This window comes from Agelaius phoeniceus, chromosome 2 (genome assembly GCF_051311805.1).
Source record: "Agelaius phoeniceus isolate bAgePho1 chromosome 2, bAgePho1.hap1, whole genome shotgun sequence".
NCBI lineage: Eukaryota > Metazoa > Chordata > Aves > Passeriformes > Icteridae > Agelaius > Agelaius phoeniceus.
This window is the reverse complement of record NC_135266.1, coordinates 28950055-28973578: the sequence shown is the minus strand read 5'-3', so window position 1 is coordinate 28973578 and position 23524 is coordinate 28950055. Positions and strand designations below refer to the sequence as shown.

Genomic DNA, 23524 nt, shown 5'->3' with positions numbered 1-23524 from the left:
TCAAGTATCTGAAGATGGCCCTAAGCTTGAGTTGGAGACTCTGACCATTGAAATAGATGATGTTTAAAAATGTTATATTTAATATGCCACTTTTAGTAAGTTTCAGAACATTTTCCAACTCCTACAGTAGCTTCTGAGTCCTTCCATCTTACCACCCAAGTTTTCCTAGATAAGGAAGTAGTCAGCTACCTTACCTCTGACTTCACAAATTCTGGCCTCAATGATGATCTGTTTCCAAAAGAAGAATCCACTTTAAACTTTGGCTAGCCCAGAGCCTGGGCTGTGAATCACCTGGGGTTCTCTCAGCAGGTCTGACTCAAGTTTAGCTGTACAGTTTTGCTCTCCTCACAGCAGTGGGAAGCAGCAATCAAGCAGCCTCCTTAAAAGCACAACATTATCCACAAGTTTCTTCAGAAAAATACCAAATACTAAATAATGACCCCACCTGCACAAATGGCTAACATTCAGCTCAAGGCTTGTGGCCTCTGGGATTTGTGGATGTCTTGTGGATCTTTCCATCACATCTGGACAAAACTGTTTTAGAGTAGTTACAAAGGATCTCATCTCTTTTGAAAAACACATCTGAGCCTCCAGCTTCTAGCATTTCAGGCTCAGCAAAACACAGATCACACAGCCGAAAACAAACTCTTGAGACATCAGTGTTGTGAGGCAACTTCCCTTTGAGCAATTCTGCATTAATTCTCTTCAGGCTTCATATTTATAAACAATGCAACAAGAAGAATCTACAAGTTTTCAGGAGACTTAGGCCTAAATTCAGGCCCTTATATCTACAGGTATCAGAGATGCCAAAGAAGCCTACAGTGGTAACTGTTTTACCTAAATCCCACTGGCTGTATTGGAAGCTTATATTTTTGAATCACATTTAAGATGCAAAACCCATATCATTCTTACTTTTTATTTCTCCAGGTACAAGTACCAGCAATTTTTTTAACCTTTTCAGTGTAGGAGAAACTTATACCTACATTCTCTCTATAGGCTTTTTAAGGTGAGAAATACTGTGCAAAGAGTGAACATTTTTATTTGTTAGAAAGAGTAAAGTTTAGAAAAATTCCAGTATCCAGTGGGTCAGAAGGCAAGCAATATCTAACCAGTAAACACTGAAGAGAACTGGTTTCCCTATGACAGCTAGCAAACATGGTAGCTGTAAGGCGTGGAAAATTCAGCAAATGACCTCCTATAAAGCACTGTTTGGTATAACCCTAATGATAGCAACATGAAATATCATAACTATAAATCACAACTATGTAACACAATCACAATTTTGTTATTGCTTATAACAGAATTTGTTAGACCAAAGAAGCCCTACTGTTACTTCTCACTCAGTTTTAAGGCTAATGAATCCAGCTCAAGAAAATTATCCCCCTTATGCTGAACTATTTGAATTTCAATAAAGCTACCACATTCTTCCTTTTTGTCAACCTTCTTCAGTATTCAGAAGCATCAGCATTAACTAGGAAGAACTTGGCAAATTATTCCTATTAAAAGTTCCAGTCTTTAAGAACTATGAACTTATGCATAAGATACAACTGTTTCTTGACAAGGTTGTCCAAGAAGGGTAATAATGCAAGAAAATGAAGACCTTTAAGCCAATATAATTCCCCCTGCTAAGCTGTAACTATCAAATATTTTCCAAGTAGCGAGACAATCTCACTTCATATTTAGCCAGAAGCAGGCCCACATATCACACCAAGATCTCTGAGGTACTGCTGCTACCCTATTTCACTGCTTAACACCCTCCTTCCTCAGGTAGGTACCAAGTTTCCCTTTGACATTAAGATTGAAGTGATTTCTAAGACAAAGTTGAAACATTTGCAGAGCAACACACTGGGATGGGAGGAAGTGCTTTCATAGACTGCCACTATCTTTCCCATTTTGCCTGTGAGTATCAGTAAGTTTAAAATGAACAAGATTGATTGAGACTGTATCAGGGCACATGCAGCTGTTACTCTAACTCAGTGTGCCCACCAGGGCTGAAAATCAAGGAACCAGATTACCATAGCAAGTTTTTTCAGAACCACTAAAATACTCTGCTTAGCTTATGTATGGCTGGACAGAAGAAAAGCACAGAAACTTTTTTTGGCCTTCTTCCCTGAGCAGACATTAGCAATTCATTCATCAGCAAAACTGTTGTTCTGCTTTGTTGTGCAGCTTTTAGAGGAAGGGAACACCCTGGGATGCTGCCTGAGCTGCAAAATTTGTGGCTGGACAGCACATTTTCTCATGAAGCATTTTGTTTCTACAGAGGAGCTCCCACAATTCTATTCATTAAAGCTTATTTCTCAGAGGGACTGATAGTTGGATGGAGGATGCATAAGCAATGCTGGCTCCTTCCACAAGGTGGTAGAACACCTCACAGGATACATTTCCCTCTTTTCACTGCTCTTAAAATATTCTTAACAATGCACCACTTGTACTTCTGCTTCAGATACAGAACCAGAGGTCAGATACACAAGTGTCTGAAAGATAAGGGTGGAGAAAGATTGCAAGTTTCTCACTAATGACAGCAGTTACTAGGTGATAGAGGAAGTGGTCGTGGCCAGAACAAATTGTCTCTAAATGCTGTTCAGGCCTTTCCTGTCATTCCCTCATCTTCACTCAGTGTACACTGCTCATCCAAGCCCAGTGTCTCTCATCATACTGGTGAGCAGGAAGGAAAATGGCAAAGTCCCTCACCAACAGCAACATTCCTCAAAGCTTTACTTTCCTCAATGCATTTCCATAAATCCAAGGACAACTTTTTTCCTACACTGTAAATATGCTTACGGTATACTGAAAATTGTCTAACCTTAATCCTATTCCAGACTCTAAACTGATTTAAAGTGAATTTCAGCAGATAACAAGGAGAGTTATTTTATGTGGTCAGCATGCATTCCACTAACCACAGCAGCACTGCATCACAGAATGAGGCATGGCTAACAGAAATGAAATTATCAGGTAGAATAAAGATAACAAGCACCATTTTCTGAATTAAAGTGGAATATCAAGGTCAATTTATAAACAAGCGACTGCTGAAATGGCTTAATCAGCAAGGTTAGTACAGACTTCAAGAACAAATCTGTCTTCTGGAAAAGGTCTAGCAGAACAAGTGTTAAAGCAAATTCAATATCAACATCTTCATAAAAATAGTGCAATCCTGTCAATAATATTTCAATTGTAACTAATGTTAAAGTTATACCTTTTGTTAAAAGTATTTAAAAAATGAACAAAGCAATGTTCATGCTGTAAATCACAGCACAGACTTGGTGATATGCCCATGAAGGTCAAGGCTTTAAAGTAAAAAAAAATCTCCATACATACAACACTCAATTCTTAGTACTACTATATGTTAGCATCCCAAAAAAAACCCAGTTGCATTAACTCTAGAGCTAAAAAGTTGTTTCAACGTTACTCTGTTCTTAACCGCAACAAAACCATTTTATTACAGTGAACTCACATCTACATCAAAAAACATTCAAGGAACTAAGTTTTCATACCAAGAACACTAACTCCTTACTTAAAGAAGGTAAATGAATAAATTTCTTGTCACACAATTACCTGAAGAGTTCTTTTGCTTCAAGGAACTGAAGCTGTGCAAACTGTATAAAACCTGCTTGCTGCAGGATTCGTTTGTACATTACCTATAAAAAAGAAGGAGGGGGAAAAAAGGTTTATTATATTTGTATCTATGTAGTGCTAGTTACTACTGCAATAGCCACCTGCCAAAAAACACCAAACAAATCATCTTCAGCCACATCTGACAAGTCACAAGCAAAATAAACCTTGATCCTCTACATTTTAAATTATCTACCTGAATATATAGAATCTGCTGTCCAGACTCATTGTGTTCACACAAATGTGTGTGAACACAACACTGCTCATGAGTACTTACTAAGAGCAAATTCAACAAACAGCAAGTTTAAGTTTTCTTGTTCAAATAATGACTTATCTGACATCACACTGACTTGCCTCAAGTTTTTTGAGTTAATTGCAAACATAAAAGCCAATGGTTATCTTTGAAGTTTCCCACAATTCAGTAAGTGCAGAAAATAAAGATGATCCCACTTAACCACACACAGCCACTTCCTTCCTGTCTCATCTCTCTGGTGCAAAACTGCTGGCAATTCTTATATGTTCATCCCCAGCTGATGGCCATATTTTTGACTTTCTGCCAGTTTTGCTACTGTGATTTTTTTTTAATAGAAAATTCTTCCAAAACAGCTCAACCTATCCAATATGCAGAACATTATGTAATGTACCATAAAAATACAGTTAAAGACCAAGTAAACCATAATATGGAAAGTTATTTATTATCAAACTTTACTGTTAAGGTCACACCTAGACAAAAAAGTGTTTAAATGAAGCTCAGTAGAAAGAGAACACAAAAACTACTTTAAATGATAGGTAGTTATTAAATCTGAGGGGTCAACCAACTACCAATTACAAGATTAAATGAATTCCTTGTGCTCAGAATATTTCCAACAGCAAAAGAGAAGTACTAAGAGCAAGGAACCTAAACTGTGCTCTGCAGAGCATTCCCATTTGTGACAACACTGGTACTTTGGCAAATACACCCAGCTACCTTCTCATGTCCTCAGTTTTTCCCTTCAATTTGTTCATGAATACACAGTTTTCTAGTGCTTCACACTGTACATGCAGGCTAGTACTAATACCAGACTTAGAAAAACCATTTTCAATAAAAATACACAGAGAAACTACAATACAATAGGAATGTATTCCAGGAAGGAATTGCTGAAGAGCACCAGGCCTCAAGTACAGTGGACTGATACTCTGGTAATTTTTCAACTTGATTAAAGGTTACGGATTTACCAATAGAAAAGCTTGGCTTCAGTCCATTTAGTCTGTGCATGCTTTACTTATGGTTTGTCTAATGGAAATATTTAATCTCTGTTGTCAGCAAGTCTCTAAAATGCTTTGTAAGGTTGTGGACCTTTTCTTGCCTCCCCAGTGTGTAGGAGAAAAGGGGAAACAGAGAGTAATGTTATCAGGCACAGCTTTTCAGACAAATATAACAATATAAAATTAAACAAGCAATACTTCATGACATCTTTATATTAACTAATGCTTTACATTCAATGTAATGATTAAAAATAGAGTTAACTAAGCTAAAAGAGAATTCAATTAGCTACAAAGTAAAACTTCTTTAGGGGATTGACTCACAAAATATCCAGAATATTTTGGACTTCTGACAGTGTTATTACACCACTACACAGTAATCTGTGAATCAATGAATACTTACCTGGTCACCTTCCTAATGACACTGCTGAAGGATTAAATTCTGCAAATATTTGCATCTCATGGCAGCAGGAAAACATTAAAATCCATCCTGACTTTCCAGGGAAAGACTTCTCACCCCACTGACTAGTATCAAAAGTAGATAGGCTGGCAGTTTTCCCCCCACAAAGCCAGTTTTCAATTTTTGCAAGAGAGTGATCACTAAAATTTACATATTTAGTTGATCATGATTTTGTAATAAAGTTCAAATTAATTACACTGAAAGCACTGCTTGAATTGCAAAGTTTAATCTGTTCAGCATCTTTTTGACAAAAAATGGAAAAGAGTTCATTGATAGTGTAACTATAGGCTGAAGGAACCTGTTTTGAATTTGAACTGATAAAGTGGTATTCACTTTCATTTAAATGTTGACATATCTTCAATTCTCCCTTAAAGACATGCAACAAAAAATTGTAGAATATCTACAGACAGACACTTTCTGAACTTTTTTAAGATGCAATGATGAGATAGGCAGTACCCAGGTAGATTTTTAGCTGACAGTATAAACACTAGATATTAAGATGTCCTAGGGTAAAGATTATGGAGGAAAACAGAGCAGATTATGGAAAATCCAATATTCCCTTTCTCACAGATTTTTAAGAATGGGCTAGACCTACATGTCAAACACACACAGTTAAATTGTGTTTATGACAGAAAAAAACCTACAGTTCTTCCAGATAATTTTGTCAGATCTGGAACAGGCTTCTTTTAAAAAAGTACTAAGTTACACCCAGTCAAAATTCAACACATTGTTTAGTCCCTTATAATTTCTGAAGAACTACCATAGGACTTGCAGTTCTTTAGGCAAATTCTGCACTGTTGACTAAATTCACATAAAAAACAGTAGCTACAAAAACATGACATAAGTTTTGTATTAATTCACATCTGAAAAAGCAATAAGAAAAAGAAAGATGACTGCTGAAGCTGTGATTGCTGTAGTGAAGTCTTAATTCTCTCAACTGCTAAAAAATCCTTTCTAAAATGGTCAGAATTCCCAACTACATTGTCCAAAGGAATTTTTCTAGAAAGCAACTTTGTCTTTTGGTCAGATTTGGGTGCAGTTAATATGGTTTTTTAACTAAAAAGAATTAGAAAGGAAAAAAAAAAAAAAGAGAGAGATACCTATGCAAGATGTGTGTCAATCTAACCAAGGTCTTCACTACCATCAACCATGATTTCTGCAAACGTCAGCTGTCCTGAAAAATTAATAAGTAGTATTCAGTTATTTCATGGTAGCATGGTAGAAAGGCCTTTGTATTCTATCAAAAATTATATCCAGCAGAGATATCCATCTCCTTGGAGTACTTTTCCTTAGCATTTTTTACCTAGCATGAATTCCTGATGCTCAAAAACAAAGAAATTTTCATCTGTTATGGCAGAGCTAAATTTGCAGTCTGCGGGAACCACAAGTCAAATAAGAGGTTCTTAGAGCTTCTAAGGCATGACCTGCTACTTTTCAATAACTAAATATTGACTGTACAAATCATTCTGAGAGTCCAGGATTTCATTGCTGCTATTCCACTGCCATTCTGCATTACCAGCATATATAGATATATGTTTATGCTGTTATACAGAGGGAGAGCATGCACCTATGTATGCATGCAGTGACAAAGCACTGAACTGCAGGGAAAAACCCCCATGTCCTCAAGATCTGCCCTGCAGTGCCCTGGGTTCAAGGGACACATAAGATGGCATCAGCCATTGAAAACTGCATCATGTGACAAAGAGAACACTGTACTTCATGAACCACACAATAATAATCACTATAATGTATGGATAGATTACAGTGGTTGGATCAAGTGTCTTAATGCCAACCCTATGCACTCCATCCTACTGCTTGTACAAAATGGCAAAATAAGGCCTTTGAAGTGTCAGCTGCTCAGGATTCAGTAATGTCTGCAAACAGATACCAGAAGATACCTATTACAAAATACCAATTTTCTAATAGATATGATAGCTATCTGAGGATAGCTCTCAAAAAGGAGTTAGAAATGAGAGCTGTGTGGTCAGTTAAAGTATGTCAAAGAAATGTTGCAAAAACATATTTAAGGTGTGCAATTTGGTTGAGGTCCATCAGACTTACATTACACAAGACTACAGCAAAGAAAGACTGATGTGTCTGTAACAAACCTGTAATGACAACATCAGGTATCAGAGTCCCCTTGGAAAGCAAACTCAACATGTTACATTTCCAGCTACAGACAAGCTCTGAAAAACTGAAGCAATGTCTCAACAACTAGGCCAAGATGAGTCACTTTAGTAGGAGTCAGTGGGAAACTCCATCAATTCAAGAATTTGATAATTGGTTAATATCAATTTGCCAATACAATCCAGAAATAGAACAGCTATTTTGCTTGCAAGAACTATGTTTTCTGGTTTTCAGCTGTAGCATTTGCTTAAAATAAGTGAATACCCTTAAAAGCCCACTAAGTTAGAAAGAACTTAAAATACTCTAGGAAACTAATTTCAGGAAGACCAACCCTGTACACTTAAGACATTTGTGAAAAGAAAGTAACATATTTTAAAGGCTGAAAAATTCTTAATGCAAGAAAACTGAGGAGGAATGAGAGTCTACACAATGTATTTTAGATAATGAATTGTAGTTCATCCAGTGGCAAAACACAGAAAGTCATTCCCACACTAAACCTACATGAATTGTAAAGAAATAACTGGAAAATCATAGATCATCACACATAGAGGACATTGATTAGATTATGCATCCTACCCTCACAGTGAGATTTTTGTTTGCTTCTTTAAACAGATTGGAAGGGAAAAGTAGGAAGTGAACATGCAAAGCAAAACATGCTGGAAACAACCCTGTGGCTGCCTAAATACTTGTAAGCTTCAAGTACTTTCAGGTAGTTGGACCTTTATGAAAGGATAGGAACACTTTTCTTGACAAGCTTTTTAGTTCCAGCAGTCTCCCAGCTGCTCTTTTAAGAGAGGAATTAAGGATCAAAATGAAAGCTGATACAAGTTTCATTTAATGACTGCCTTTTAGGCCTTGACTGAAACTGAAATGAAAAGGAATTAAAGGCTTCTTGAAATTTAAAAAAACATTAAAAAAAAATCCTGACAGCCAGAATAGTCATGAACCATTGCAATCTTGTATCTTCCAGAGTCATGTATACCTTTCTAAACAAACCAAAAGTAACACAACTGTTTTAATGGCTACAAAATTCTCCAAAGTATATTAAAAAAAGGAAAACCACAGATTTTCTGCAGGTTACAAATCAAATTTTGCTTTTACAATAGGAAAGAAACTAAGTCAAATATTCATTCACCTACTCCATGAGTAGAGATGTCATGTTGCTTTTTACAAGTCTCTAAATAGGAGAAAATACAGTAGAATATGTATGGCAATATAAATCAGGGGTAGAAGGGAATGAGTACAAATCTTTAATCAACACTGTAATCAAAGAGTTTAAGACACAAAAACCTTTAAATCTGAGTTACACAGCAGTACAAGCACTACTTGTAGGAGCTTGGAAGTAAGATGCATTTGCTTAAGATTTCCCATCACCTAACTTTGAAGTTAAGTGCTACTGTGGAGTTTAGGATATGGTGAGAATCTTAAATAAAAAAAGTAAAATTTCAAAATTCTAATTTGAACTAAAGAATACATTATTAAACAGCAATAGCAAATAATAACTGAATCTAGTACCAAAGAAGCATTCACTGGATTTTCAGCCACTAGATTTCTGGTTATGCTTTGTTTTCAGTTCTCTCAAGTTACACAGTTGAAAAAATTCAACAAAATCCCAGAAGAACAACAGCATTCAATCCTGCCAAATTCACAGCTTCTATAAGTACAAAACAATTTAGCAGAATACCTATTTCCTCAGGCTGGAATCATAAAAGGTATTACAACTTCTCTACAATGTAAATTTCTCCCACACATTCTCCAATCACTTGACCAATGGAATACATGACCCCACTGTGAAATTTCTGTTTTCAAGAAAATTAAAGGAAGGACAAACCTGAAATTTCTCTTTTGGAATATTCCTTCGAGCTCCTTTTGCTAGAACAAGGGCTTCTTCTACTCTGTGGCTAGCTAAAAGATCCTGAATCTGCTTTTCCAAAGGTAGTGGCACCAAGATATACACACCCTTGTTAGTAGCAACAATCACCTTTCCTGGACAGAACAAACAGATATATTCAATTCACAGCCTCTATAGGAAAAAGCAATTTCAGAAACAAGCTTTAAAATACACAGTTTAAGATGTAAAAACTTAAACAGGGTTAAAGTCCCAAAAGTGACCTTTGCTGCTACCACATTTACTTGATAGTACGGTTTACCTATGAATCCTACCTCAGAATTAAAAAGATATTGGTAAATTTATTTAGTTACAGCAGATGTTGTTCCACTCAAAGTAAGAGAAATTGGCTAGAGTCACTCATGATGAACTAAGCTGGTAAGGCCACTGAAATTATTGTCCAGATTCCAGAGAGTAGGAACTTTTAACAAACAGGTATTTCCCCAGGCTTATATTTTAAAATTTTAAGCCATACATCAAATCTAGCAAGAAATATACAGTTCACAGTGCTAGAGTTTGTAGCTTTTCTGGAAAAAAAAATTAGTAGCATAGTATATTCCACACTTGAGTTCTCAATTGAAGAATAGATCAATAGAAATTTTTGCATTTTTTCAGTTATCAGTTCTATGTGAAAACCCAATTTTAAACCTCTTACACAGATATTTTAAAAATTATTTTTCTTTTGTATTCCTTTCTAATATGTAAGAATTTTGTCAGGATAGTCAATGGACAAATACCTGTAGATCACAATTACTGAGTTGTAGCATTAAATTAACATTGCTTCTTTGAAAGAAATAACCAAGCTACAAGAAAAAGCTCTAACTCCATAGATTCCTACCCAACAATTAAGTTGACAATAACAGCATATTTAATGAGCATACATTTTGTTAGAAGCGTGGAATTTTGAATTACTGAAGTCTGCAAAGAATCTAATGAGGAAAGCACTTGCAACAAAAGTTTCAACAGTCAACACACTTGTTATATACTTTGTTTAAAAAACAAACCCAAGTGACTTCAGTGGTTGTTCCAGAATTACTGATGCAACAAAGTGTCCTTTTTAATACCTTCAAAGTCCTGTAGAATGTGACCTTCTTTAAAGGGCAGGGTTTGCTTTTGCTGCTGGTCCAGCATGCTGTGCACCGTAATGAATTCATCATCGAGGGCAACCACGTAAGGAAAGCACAAAGCTGCCCCAATCACATTCTCTGACCAGTGCACTGGGGCGCGCTGTGAAATCCCATCTACAGTAGCAAACATGCCTAAAAAAGGGAAAAACAAAGCCTGAGGCTCATGCTAGTTGAGGATTGAAGACTGTTCTTCCCAACACAAAGCAGGGTACCAAAGTACAGCAATGGAAAGTCTCAGAGCAGATGCAGTATCAAGGCAGCATGATGAGAACACCATCACACCTCCCTGGACCTGACAGAGATGTTGGTTAATTCAGTTAAATTTTTTTTTCATTCTTCGTCACAGTCTCTGCACAGGAAGAGACAATGCCAAAAACAGATAGGAGATGAATACTGAAACAAACCAGCAAGAATTATTCAATTCAGAAAGTTTAAGAGCTTTCTTAAAGGAATTATGCCATGTAGTTTGAATTCATACCAGAACAGTAACACTTGTTGAGACCCAGCTTTCAAAGAGTCTTGCCGTAGTAGGAGCTGCAGACCTGCACCACCTGACCTATCTGGCAATGCAGATGTGTTTGTTCTTGTAGTGTCCAATGACTACAGAGCATTTTAGTGGACACAATTGTTTACTTACACTTTTTCACTTTTGCTACAGCCAACCTTTTCAGAGAACAAGGGACCAGCTCCTTGGGGTGAGTCACTTCCTGTGAAGCATCTGCATTTTCAATCATTTGAAAAAATGCAGAGGCTGTGTACAAAGCAGCACAAAGTAAAGACTTTCTATTATTACAGCGATAACTCCTATGTCGTCTTCAGAACAACAAGATTAAAGCTTCAGTTAATTTGCAGGGTGTTTTTCACAATGAAAAAACCTTTCCTCATGCCTGTTCTGTCCTCCATTCTTCTCCTAGCTTAATAAACTTTTAAATTTTAAATTGCTTTAGGACTACATGCCACTGGTTCTATTCATATAGATATTTCCCAATTCTGAGACATCAATTGAAGAGAAATTTCAGTCACAATTTTCAGGCCTAGTTCCATAAATATTTACCAGCACAGTGTAAACTTCTGTTCTAAATATGAATTCATATCCCTTAAACCAAGAATTCTCAGGCCATTAAAAAGACATGCCCATGAAAATTGATCTTTGGCAGCAGTGAGCCACTTGACAGCTGGCAGAATAAGTCTGAGCTCTAAAGAACAGAAGAGATTAAAAGATTATGTTATTCAATTTACAAAATCTCTTCCAAACAGAGGATAATGAGGCAAGGCGAGCTGGGTACAAGGACCTTCTTGGAATGAAAGAAAAAAAAAAGTAAAACAGAGAAAACAAAACAGAAGAATGTAAACTTTTACAGAACTACAGTATAGAGATCAAGCTTTTGGATCCCTTACAGTGGCATTCAAATGAGCAGCCCTTTCCCCTTGACTAAGGGTTCCTTTTCACTACAATGATCAGCTTGTCAACCAGACCACCTTACATAAAATTTCTAAGTTGTAATATATAATTTCTAATTTACTCTATAGATCTTGATATTCTTATGACTCAGCAGTGAAATTTTATGTCAGGCAAAATGTACTGTCCAGTTTTAAAGGCTTTCAGTTGTTATTCCGTGATATAATCCCACTTCAAAACATGGGAGAAAACCTGTACTAAATACATGCTAACCAGTAGCAAACTTAGGGCTTATTACATTTGAAAGACTAATTCTTAGGCTTTTCTATTTCTGCGATGTTCAAACACAAATAATTATAAACCTCATTTTTTTTTAATGAAAAATATCTTTTTTAGGTAATTTTAAAAATCTTTTATGGAAGTGAAAAGGCATGCATTCCAGTCAATGTCTCTCTACATCCCTCTGCCTTCAATAGCTAGAGCTTCTGAGGCAGAACGATGCATTTTCTGTCTTCATCCAGCTCTCACCTAAGGATAACAATAAACAAAACTACAACCAGGAACCACAGCCTTTATAGTACAGGAATGCATCTGATAAAACTTGAGATGAGGCCGGCAATCAATTCCATATTAAAAATTGCATAGGCTACCTGCAGATTACAAGAGTTACCTGAAGCAAAACTACACTGTTTTCAGCACCAAGAGATACAGAAATATTTTAATATTTTGTATCATCTGCATACTGTTGAAGGTGTGCCCTTCCCTACTAGCCATGTTGTTAAAATGATGTTAGTATTGGTCTCACATTGGCCCCCTGGGGTACAAGACCAGAGGCTGGCCCCCAGCTGCACTCTGCACTGCTCACAATAAATCTTTCAGCCGAGCTTTCAATCCACCTCAGCTGTTTCTCCAGCTCATTCTTCATCTCTTTGTTTGCAAAGGATGTCATGGCAGAGAGCGTCAAACCCTCTCTGAACTTCACAAGATCACAGCTCCCCTCATTCGCCAAGCTGGCCTCTAATCACAGAAGACAGTCTGGTCAGGCAATTTTCCCTTTTTAAATCCACATGGATTACTTCAAATCACATTCTTGCTCTTTGTATATTTGGAAACAGCTTCCAGGATTTTCTCAGATCACCTCCGTGAGGGATCAGGGTAGGGCTGGCTGCACTTCCCTGGTTCCTTTCTCTTGATCACCTAAGGCAGGAGTGAAAACATGTTTTCTTGCAGTTCTGAGGAACATCCTCTGATCATCATGATCTTTCAAAGATAAAAAATTGGCCTCAAAATGACATTGACCATCACCCTCAAGCATTCATGAGAACATCCCATCAGGTCCCATGGATTTGTCTGTCCAGCTTATTTAAATGTTCCATAACCTGATCCTTCTCTGCTGAGGACAAATTTTCCCACTGTTCCTTAGGGCTGATGATTCCTGAAAGAAGGTCATACCAGTAGACTGACATAAAGAAGGTATTAAGCTCCTCAGTCTTTTCCATGCCCTTTAGCATCAGTCCTCCACCCCATTTAACAGTGGGCTTCTACGAGCCTTCCTGGGCTGCTGATATGCTTGTAGAAGCTCTTTTTGTTGCCCTTCATGGTGTTCAGCACAGTCAATGCCAGATGGACACTGGGGTCTGCCCTGGTTTTGGACAGAGTTAATGTACTTCTTAGCAGCTGGTGTTTTGGATTGAGTAGAACAATGCTGATAACACACTGATGTTCAACAGAGCACACCCCTTCATCATCTCCTTGGTCACTATCAGTGCACTCTGGAAAACTCCTGGCCTCCTTGTCTGCTGCTGTGCTGCCCTTTTAGAAGGTTAATTCCCATCTCAGAGAAGGTTAAGTCCCATCTCAGCTGTTAAAACACAGCTGTGCTGATTTCCCAGAAAAAGTGAGAAAGCTTCCACTACCACAATGTTCTGTAAAGACTTCTTTCTCTGCATATGCCTGAAGCAGAACTTCTTCAGCTGTGTTTGCTGCTTATGACACTCTCATCACACCACCTTGCACTGATTTGTTTGCCAACACAGCCTACCACCACGCCTAACCTAAATCCAACTCACCGTGCTGGATTTAGGTTGCTCAGTCAAGATGATAAAAACACTTTTGCCTCACTTGACCTGGTGGATCCCATTTCTTCCTTAAATAGGGAGCCATAGTCCTAAAAGACAAAACCCGTCACCACAAACTGTACAACCCATTAGTGGTCTACACAATCCATGTACTCCTCCTCAAGATGTTTCCTTAGCAGCAGGATTGATGAGAAAACCCCCATCTCCAATATGAGGGAGTTTCCCACTACTATTATTTGCTAATTCCTCCTGGTGCTACTGCACTGTACAGATTTGTTGGACAGAACTTCCTGCTTTTCATCTGCTACTGTAAGCACTGAGTGTATTATATGGATGTAGATCAGCAAGCAGAGAAGGAGAATTCTTCCCATTATCAGAAATCATGAATTTCCTGTGTCAGCCACCACAGAACAGCAGAGACCCAGCCTGTCCTTTTCCTCTGTACAGCTGGAGGTTCAAGCCTCACGCCTGGGCTCAATTTCCTTTTTGCCATCTCTGGTGCCATGTACTCTGCTGACCTCCACTGCATCTCATTTACTTGGCAACAGAAATCCTCAGCCAAGCACACATACAGGCAAGGCCAATATTTTTCCCTGGTCCAGTCTCATCATGAGGCAGGGACACTCTGCACAGCTCAGGGTGTGAGGAGCTGCACCCTTCACTGGGAGCTCAGCCTGAGTCAACACCTCAGACCTCCTGGGGCAGTTGCTCCAGCTGGTGCTGGGAAGCATATCCTGTGCCAATATCAAGAAGTGTCCACTGTAATTTTAAACACTTAAAGCCTCTGTACAATAGGAAATCTGATTAAAAACATGCAACAAGAGTTTCACAAACTAAAAAACCGAATTTTGGTAAGCAGTTTCATACATATCAGAAAGGACTGATTTTCAACTGTAAATTAACTAATTACTGGACAGAAAGAAGAAGCACCAAAAATGAAGTTCTTCCCACTTTTGAAAGAAAGAGCTAAATACTAACTGCAAGTAAAGACAACAAAGTGCCAAATGGCTAAGGATCTGCTATGAACAATTCTAACAACCAGTTTAAAATCCAATGTACAGAAAAAGAAAAAGGTTACATACACAATAAACTCAGAGATGTTTTACATTGATTATCATTTTAAGCACTTACTTTTTGCCAATCTAGATTCCAGTCTTAACTCAAAAGAAAATTAATGCAAATAAGTGTCACTTCAAACACTCTAAAGCCAAATACATTAATGCAGAATATCTCCACCTCTGTAAAAGAGGTTGAACTTAGCATAGATGCTCTACCAAATGCCAAACCAGCATGCCCTGATGAATGAAAGAAAACAAAATTGGAACTGAAGATTTACATCAAGCCTTTTCAAGTCCATGCATTCCACAGCAGAGGCCCACCTGAGATACCAAGATACACAATGCTTATCTACTATAAATGTGCCCAGCTATCTTCATAATTTCAAAGAGACAAAAGTTAAATACACTAGGAATTGTACCAAGGAGGAACAGCAAGATGGATAATACTTAGTCAAAACATCACTGGGGAGGGAATAGAAAACAGGAGATTAAAAAAAAAAAGATTAATTAAGGAAAAACTATACAGTTGAGAGCAAATACTCTAAAAGGTCTCTGAGGCAGTACAAGAAAGACTTTGCCCATATCATGAGGAAAAGAATGGTTTATAGCATGTTTACAGCAGCACAAGTGAACTTGTTCAAGATCTCCCATATCTGACATTCTACTTACACAAGGATGTTGTACTTTATGAGTAATCTTCTCTTCATGTATCCCTCTTACAGTACACCAGACAAAAGCAGAAGTCAGACTAAATAAAATTCTGATTCCTAACTAAATACAATTATGCTTTTGAAATGATATTCTTAAAGAAAAAAGAAAAGAGAAATTACTTGAACAGAATCTGGTTTGACATGCCTAAAAAATTGTAAAAATTGAATTAAGAATGGAACCTACTCAGAAAATCAGCTAATTGACAAATTTTAACTTCCCTAGCAGTACTAAAACAGTTAATGTCCAAAAGTGCAAGTCCCTATTTAAAAGAACTAAGAACTTTAATAGGAAGTGGGCAGCCAAAATGACTTAGAAAAGCACTGTATCTGAAAAAAAAAACCCAAGTTCATCTTGGAACATCTTAATTAACATAAACTCAAATTCTACTGAGTCTACTTCTTCAGAGAAAAGCTGGTGAGCTTATGTACATCTTGCATTCTGGTCACAAAGCAAAACTTCAACATAAGCAATGATTTTCTTTAGAATTTATATTGCACACTTGATTTTCTTTGGAATTCATATTAAAAACCAAAACCCAAGTTAAGAACCTAAATAGCTGTGAACTTTGTGCCATGCTATTCTTAATGTTTCAGGGAAAATACACAAAAAGAGTCTCCTGAAAGGCGAGTCATATGGCAAACAGCATGAAAGCATTCTGCCTGTGGTCTGTCAGTTCTGGGATATTGCAGCTTTTCCAAAAAAAGCTCAAGATTACTGACATCACAGCATATTGTCCATTTAGATAGATTACAGTAGTCCTTACAGTCTCTCTTAGACAAGAGCATGATTTCACATTATTTAACTTTGGTTTTGCAATACTTAAACTATAACTTTCTGTTAACACAGAGCTGAAAAATACTACTAAAATATTAAGCAAATGAGAGCATAAAAGCTGGCTAGTATCTGATAACACCTACAGTTGAGACAGCATTTACTATTATAGGAGGTAGGATGCAACTTACTTCCACTAAAGGTTCTTACTAATACTGTAGCACAACATACCTTCTTGTGAATGTGTTAAAATCTATAAAACGGACTTCATAAGAGCTCCTCTGAATAGCAACTGAGGAAAAAATTAATTCATCTACACTAATTGAACAATTTTGTAGCAATATTCACAAACCCACCAACCCTCAACAAACCCTCTAGTCACTACAGACTCTCTATCAATCTCTGAAACTTCACTCGGTACTCAACAATTTTTTTTTACTAGGGCCTGCAAGGTACAATGAAATGAAGCTTTGATTAAAATAAAACACATAATGAGAATAAAAATAATCATAAAATCTTGTGCATTAATAAAAAAAACACTTAGTGTGGTTTTTTACACTTATAATAGTATTATAGAGTTATAATAGTACTAAGTATCAAAAATTTACCATCTCCCTTTTTATCTCAGCATTCCAATATAGACCTGTGAAGGAAACCATGATTATTATGCATAACACTTAATTTGTAAAGCTTTGCTTCAGAAATTCAGAGAAATAAAGAGAAGCTATAAAAATTGCAAAAAATTAAAATCCTTAGTCTCACCTAGGCCTCCAGGGCCAGCCAACAGAAACTCTTGTCTGCCTATTCTTTTCACAATTGGCCGTTTCTCATCACTGCAATAAGGAAATAGGTCCTGGGAGACGCCAGTATTGTAATTCAAAATTATATACTGTGTAGTAAGGGCAAGGCATAAGTAGTAACCATCTACAGCCACAGCACAGGGTTGTTCAGGAGTAAACACTTCCTTCACTATCTGGACTCTGTCTTCAAACACCATGAACATTTGAATGGTCCGGCGCTTGACCGAGATAATGCAAACTTCAACGCAGAAAGGATCCCCACTCACAGGGTTTTCATTCAGGGTGAATGTCACAGCTCCTTTGATCCTAGCACCAGTGGGGACAGGTTCCAAGTTGATCATGTTCACTAGTGTTATCGTGTTGTCACAAAGCACAAGCAGTCTTGTGAGGGCAGAGGCTGCTTTCAACTCGCTCACAGGCTTCTTCAAACCCAGGTATTTGTGTAGTTGCTTGGTGGCAGCAAAAGTTATTTTTCCAGCTGTGGATACCTTTTCATCCAACAGAAAGTGATAGATAAAGCAGTCATTGGTTCCAATATAGAGGTTCTTCCCACAACACTCAATGCACTCAATGTTGATGTAATTTTTGTCTCCCATTAACATCTCCCGCTCAACAGCAGAAACGAGCTTGAAAGCTTTAACGCTCATTGTGTCTTCTGGGTGATCTAATTAAAGAGAAAAAAACACTACTGTTTACCTCTGCATGTAGAATCAAATATCAGAGAAAGCAATTTAACATCCACTTATACAAAAACTTTAACTACTGCATTTTTAATAGTCTATACTCTATTTCTAACCCAACTACACAAGCCAGAGCAAGCACATTAATAACAACAGAAATTAATCAAATTCTATGCTTCCACTTCTAACCTATTCTGAAACAGATTGACAACAGCACTAAGCTATCTGAAGTGATGCTTTCTCCACAAGTAACCAGCATGTTATTGGCTCTCTCAGACACTGGCACTACAAGAGGTTATTGCCAGTACTTAGTTACTTACAAACCTGTCATGCACAGGTTTCTATCACCTGTACATGAAAACAGACAAGCTTCAGGTCTTGGATTTTCTGAGAGGCTGCAAGGCATTTAGTACTAGTAGTTAACGTGTCATGTTGCTTTGCACTCCACTGTAGGCCTATTAATACACAGCCCCTTCACAAAATATCACAGGTATATTCCATTTTAACACATATTTTACATTCCTTAGTCTCCAGCAATCAGAAATACATACTTTCCAAGCCAGTTCAAGAATAACTTACACAAGGTATCATACAACTCATAATAAAAGATGATGGTTTGGGTCCGTAGCTTGTTGCTTTTGTTAACATATGCAGAGTGCATGACCCATAAAGCATTCATTAAGCTCAAGATGCAGTATCACAGAAATTCAGAGTGTTTTTGTTCTCAACTACCATAATAATTCCAAAAGCCTGTCTTTAAGTGCTAAACAGCACTTCTAATATTTATTCTACTATACCTACCCCTCTCCAATCAAGCACTGTCAAGGGACAGATGCAATTTATGAAGCAGATAATACTGTTTTAAAAACAATCCATGCAATTTTATTCTACTCCAGACTTGTGTTATTGTTGTAAGAAACCAGCAGACAACTGTGCTCAACACTCCAAAGAAGAGCAAAGGAGAAACTGCTGGCCTTGTTTAATCACTTTTTAACTTGTCATGACTGGTCTGTAATGGTCACTTAGCCAAGGCAGGCACAACACTAAACATCTCAAACACACACAATCACTTCTGCTCCACATGTACAGTGGTGGTGCAAAACATCAAATGAAATCTCTGTGGACCAACAGAGAAACCAACATCAACAAACTAGTCCTGTAAACAAAATTGAAACTAAACACAGACAAAACAAAATTAGTTTCCAATTACTACATCTAACAAAACCCTTGTTTTTGCAAGAGAACACTAAAAACTATGGTCAAATTTTCTATAACTGAGTTAGAAAAGATAAGGTACACAACTTGCAGGTAATCATGAAACAAAATTATATAAAACTAAGATTATGGCTAACAGCAAACCATACTCCCAAGATACAGTAGTAAGCGTTAGTGCCAAATACTTCAGAGTTCATTTTTTGGGTTTTTATCAGAAGTTTAAAAGATTTTAGTTTGGGCTTCCATGACATTTTCAAGTTCTATCTTCAGCTGAAGTACAAATTAGTGTTATGATCTTCAACAAAAAAACCCCAACCAAACAAACAACCAAACAAACCCAGGAAGCACTAGAGAAATAGCTGAGGGTAAAATGATAATGCAAGTCTGGCAACACAGCCACCTTATTCTCCAACATGATCAAAAGAAACACAGCATTTTAAGTTAGAGAGTACTGTCCAAAGGTTGACTGCCAAAACAACCCCGACAGTTCTTAAGAGCCTGTTTGTAGCCTGAAGTGATAAACTACATCTGCAGAGGTCAGGCAGCCTTCATACCTGAAGCTGCCAAGGACTCAGTTAATGTTCCTGCAGCCCAAAGTAAAAATGTGAATATGTGCCACTGAGAGAAATGAAGAATTCTGCTCCTGACCAAGATGTGTTAAAAAGTCCAAAAGAATTTCCTAAATCAAAGTTGATGGGAATTTAAAATATGAAAGAAATCTTAACAGATATATGACTCTTGAACAGAAAGAACAAAAAATCCAAAGTACTTCATAAGTCTGGTAAGAAATGAAAACATCAGTTCTAGAATAAAAAAAGATGTGAGAAAAAGCTTTTAGGAACAAACAGTGCCAACATGCATGACCTGGACATAACCTCTTTTTTAGCATTTCTTTTGTTCTCATTAATGAAACCTTAGGGGCCAGTGAGCACTGCAAAGGAACAGGTTTTAGAGAACATGCTGTTCCTTTGAAGTGCAAGAGGCCACCCCATAGTTACTGATAGTATTTCTTATACTACGTTTAGATGTAAGAAGCCCGGAAAACAAGATAATGGGGGATGTTTTCCTGTCAGAGAAAAATAAAGCAACAGTCAAGAAAATTATCAGTCTAGTAGGCACTGATTTTTAAGCGCAATAATAACCCCGCACGCACTCATTTCCTGCAAGAAGTGGGAAGCAGCTCTCCCCCGCTCCAGTTAAGCAATAACCTTGCATTACATTGTGCTCTCCCTGCCTTGGAGAGCAACACCCTGCCTCCCTCACCTCCGCTCCGCTCCCTCACCTGCCCGCACTCCTGCACCGTGCGCGGGCTCCGATTAACCTGTAGCTGCAACTCTCGGGAGCCGCGGAGCCCCGGGAGGGCAGGGATGCGCTCTCCGTCCCCTCACACACCGCGCGCAGCCAGGCCCGCCGCCGGCCGGCCCCGCTGCGCCCGCCTCCGCCCGCCCGGACGCGGAGCCTCTCCCGCCGCCCTCCCGCAGCACCTGCCGGCGCACAGCGGAGCCGGGCCCGCCGCTCCGGGGCCTCGCGGTGCGGTGGCGGCGGCCGGGGCCGCCTCGGGGCGCGCTGCGATCCGCCGGCGGCGGGCGGGGGGGACGCGCCGCTTCCGGTGCGGCGCCGGCCCCGCCCCGGCCGCGTCACCGGGCACGGGCAGCGGCGGGAGGCGCGTCCGGTCACGTGCGGGAAAGCCGGGCTGCACCGGCCGGGAACGCACCCCCGGAGCGCCCCGGGGAGCTCCGCTACTCTGCAACCCAGAGAAGAGACTAATGCACTCATTTTATATATTTATCTCTATCTATCTATCTATCTAGCTAGCTAGCTAGCTATCTCTATATATTGTAATATTTATATGCATATTTTTATTTGTATATATATTTAAAATACATACATGAGAGTCCAAAGCCTTGGGATATATACACACACACACACACATATATATGTATATATGTATATACATATATATGGGAGATGCTTTTTTCAGGTTCTCAAAAAGTGCCCTCACTCAAATTTGACTTAAATAGTAAAAGTCTCATATCTATTATGAGACTTACAATAACGCTGTTTGTATATAGTATTTTATATATTACGTAAGTGTCATATATTAAAAGAGACTTATGCTACTACTATTATATATATATATATATATATACACATAACTCTCAACTATTAAATGTTAAAAAGATAAATTACTTATCGGTAGAATAGCCCTGTTAAAGTTTAGGGCTTGACATGCCTCAGTGATCTAGGAGGAGGTTAACACAGCTTGGTGAGAAGGGTGTGCTCCTGATAGTGGACACAAAGAATGCAAACTTTGAGGGCCACAAATACATTTGGCAAAATTCCCAAGATAAGGAAGAAACTAACAAAGCCTGCTCATCAACTCTGCTGGAATCAGCTCCGACTGGGTAAAAGGTAATTCTGGCAGGGGGAGAGCTACAATCACTGACTCACGGCCCAGGAAACTCACTGGCTCAAGAGAAGAGAGAGGAGGACTGTGCAGGCTAATCAGCATGAGAAGCGAGGGAATCATTGACCAATAGAAGATTAATTAATAAAAGAGCAATGCAATTTGTAGCCAATGAACATTAATGCCTTTGTTTGCTAAAATATGTAAATGGTAAGTTTTGATGGTCATCATGCTGGCTTTGTGGATTTGCTGCCAAGCACATCTTTCTGCACAATTCAAATATCTCAATTCTCTATGTGGACTGGCCTCTTGCTCACTGAGAGAAAGTGATTTTGGGACAACACATTCACCTAATGAACAAAGAAAAGAGCAAGGATCAGAACAGATGTAAAACATTTTTTTTTTCTAATTATAAAATCTTAAAAAGAAAAATAATAGAAAATGGTACCAGGTATCATTTATTTCAAATTGCACTATTGCATTAACAAAAACATACAAAAACTAACTCTACTATGAAATGCAATAGGATCACTCAACAAGTCTATGAATACAATATAGCTCATTAAAATTCTATTATTTTTACAGCAATTGGAAAAGAAGCATTATATTTTTATCAGACTGTTTGCATTTCATCTCTTTCAGAACTTTATTGTGAGAGGACATGCTTTGGTTAATCAAAGAGGAACTAATTTTGGGTACAAATGTGTACAAAGTAAATAGTAACATAAGAAAATCACAGGGTAAAAATCTTGATCAGCACAACTAATTCAGTTAGCAAGGATATGTTTCTGTGAGGCAGAACTTACAAGGTACTTTAGGAAGAGGAAGATGATCCATGTAGTTTACAAGAAAGTAATTTCACTCGTTGAAATAAGCACCAAATCCAGGCTGAACATTCACCCTAAAAGCTATATTCATTTACAAGATTACTTGAGTTCAGTTGATCTTGTGACATAATTGGCTGAAGTGAGAAATGAATGAGAAAATGAAAATAGAATAGTCTATAGCTGTGTGCCTGCTGGGCACAGAACGATAAAGTTGGGCTTTGGGCAGCCCTGGCACCCAGCCCGTGCTTCCCCTTGGATGCCGCTTCCCTGAAGAGAAAAAGCACAAGGGAACAAATTGTATATACTGCCAGAAGACACTTTTGAGGAAGCCACATGATATAATGTTACTACTTGCTTGTACACTAAAATGATTTTTAAATATAAAATTTGAATTTATGCCTTTTGAAGTGCTGCATATACGTAGGCTCTGAAGTGACATACATAGTCATAGTATCTTCAACGCCTTCCACGTGGATGTACTTTTATTGTGTTACATTGTTGCCTGTGCCTTGCAATTCTGTAAAAGCCGTCAAGTATTTCAAATTACCTTGTAATTTTATATTGTAAAAACTACATGGTTATTTACACATGTAACCATTTGTAATTCTCTATTCTGCTTTTAAACATCTAAGCGGGTGACAGACTCCAATGGGCAGGCAGCTATTGTACTTCGGAATTTCAAAGCAACTTTTGTTGTTGCCTATCAAGCAGCGTTAACCAGTGGGTGTCACAACTATGGGCAGGACGGAGATCGGGTTTAACTCCACAGCAAAGTTCCGGCATGCAGCAGCACAAAGCGTTCATATGTGACAGAATGACAATAAAACAGATGTTCTCCCGGTTCCATGCTATCAGCTGGGGGGTGACCTCACCTTATCAGCAACAACTAACTCTCTCAAGGGCAGAGAGGCCTTGCAGAGAAACCCAGAAAAATTAGAGCTGTGCAATCAGCAGCTGAATGATGTTTAACAAGGGCGAGTGCTGGATTCTGCACCTGGGATGGGAGAACCCTGGATGTATGGAGAGACTGGGGAACGAGAGGCTGGAGAGCAGTGCCATGGAAAGGGACCCAGGGGTCAATGGCAAGTTGAACCTGAGCCAGCAGTGCCCTGGGAGCCAGGA

General features: G+C 38.3%; 1 protein-coding gene across 3 annotated transcripts in view; it reads right to left on the bottom strand.

The window, feature by feature from the left end:
* TGFBRAP1 (transforming growth factor beta receptor associated protein 1) overlaps positions 1–20791 on the bottom strand; it is a 36752-nt gene extending 15961 nt beyond the window's left edge. The window contains exons 1-5 of one of the 3 annotated variants that reach the window (XM_054651169.2): positions 20653–20791; positions 17236–17937; positions 10394–10588; positions 9273–9427; positions 3556–3638 (exon numbers count right to left, since the gene is read on the bottom strand). In XM_054651169.2, the coding sequence (XP_054507144.2) occupies positions 3556–3638; positions 9273–9427; positions 10394–10588; positions 17236–17920 (1118 nt within the window). In that variant the 5' untranslated portion in view covers positions 17921–17937; positions 20653–20791. Of the gene's footprint in view, positions 1–3555; positions 3639–9272; positions 9428–10393; positions 10589–17235; positions 17938–20431 lie in introns of all 3 variants that reach the window. The other 2 variants (XM_054651152.2, XM_054651160.2) reach the window with 2 other exon arrangements.
* Between the last annotated feature and the right edge of the window lie 2733 nt (positions 20792–23524).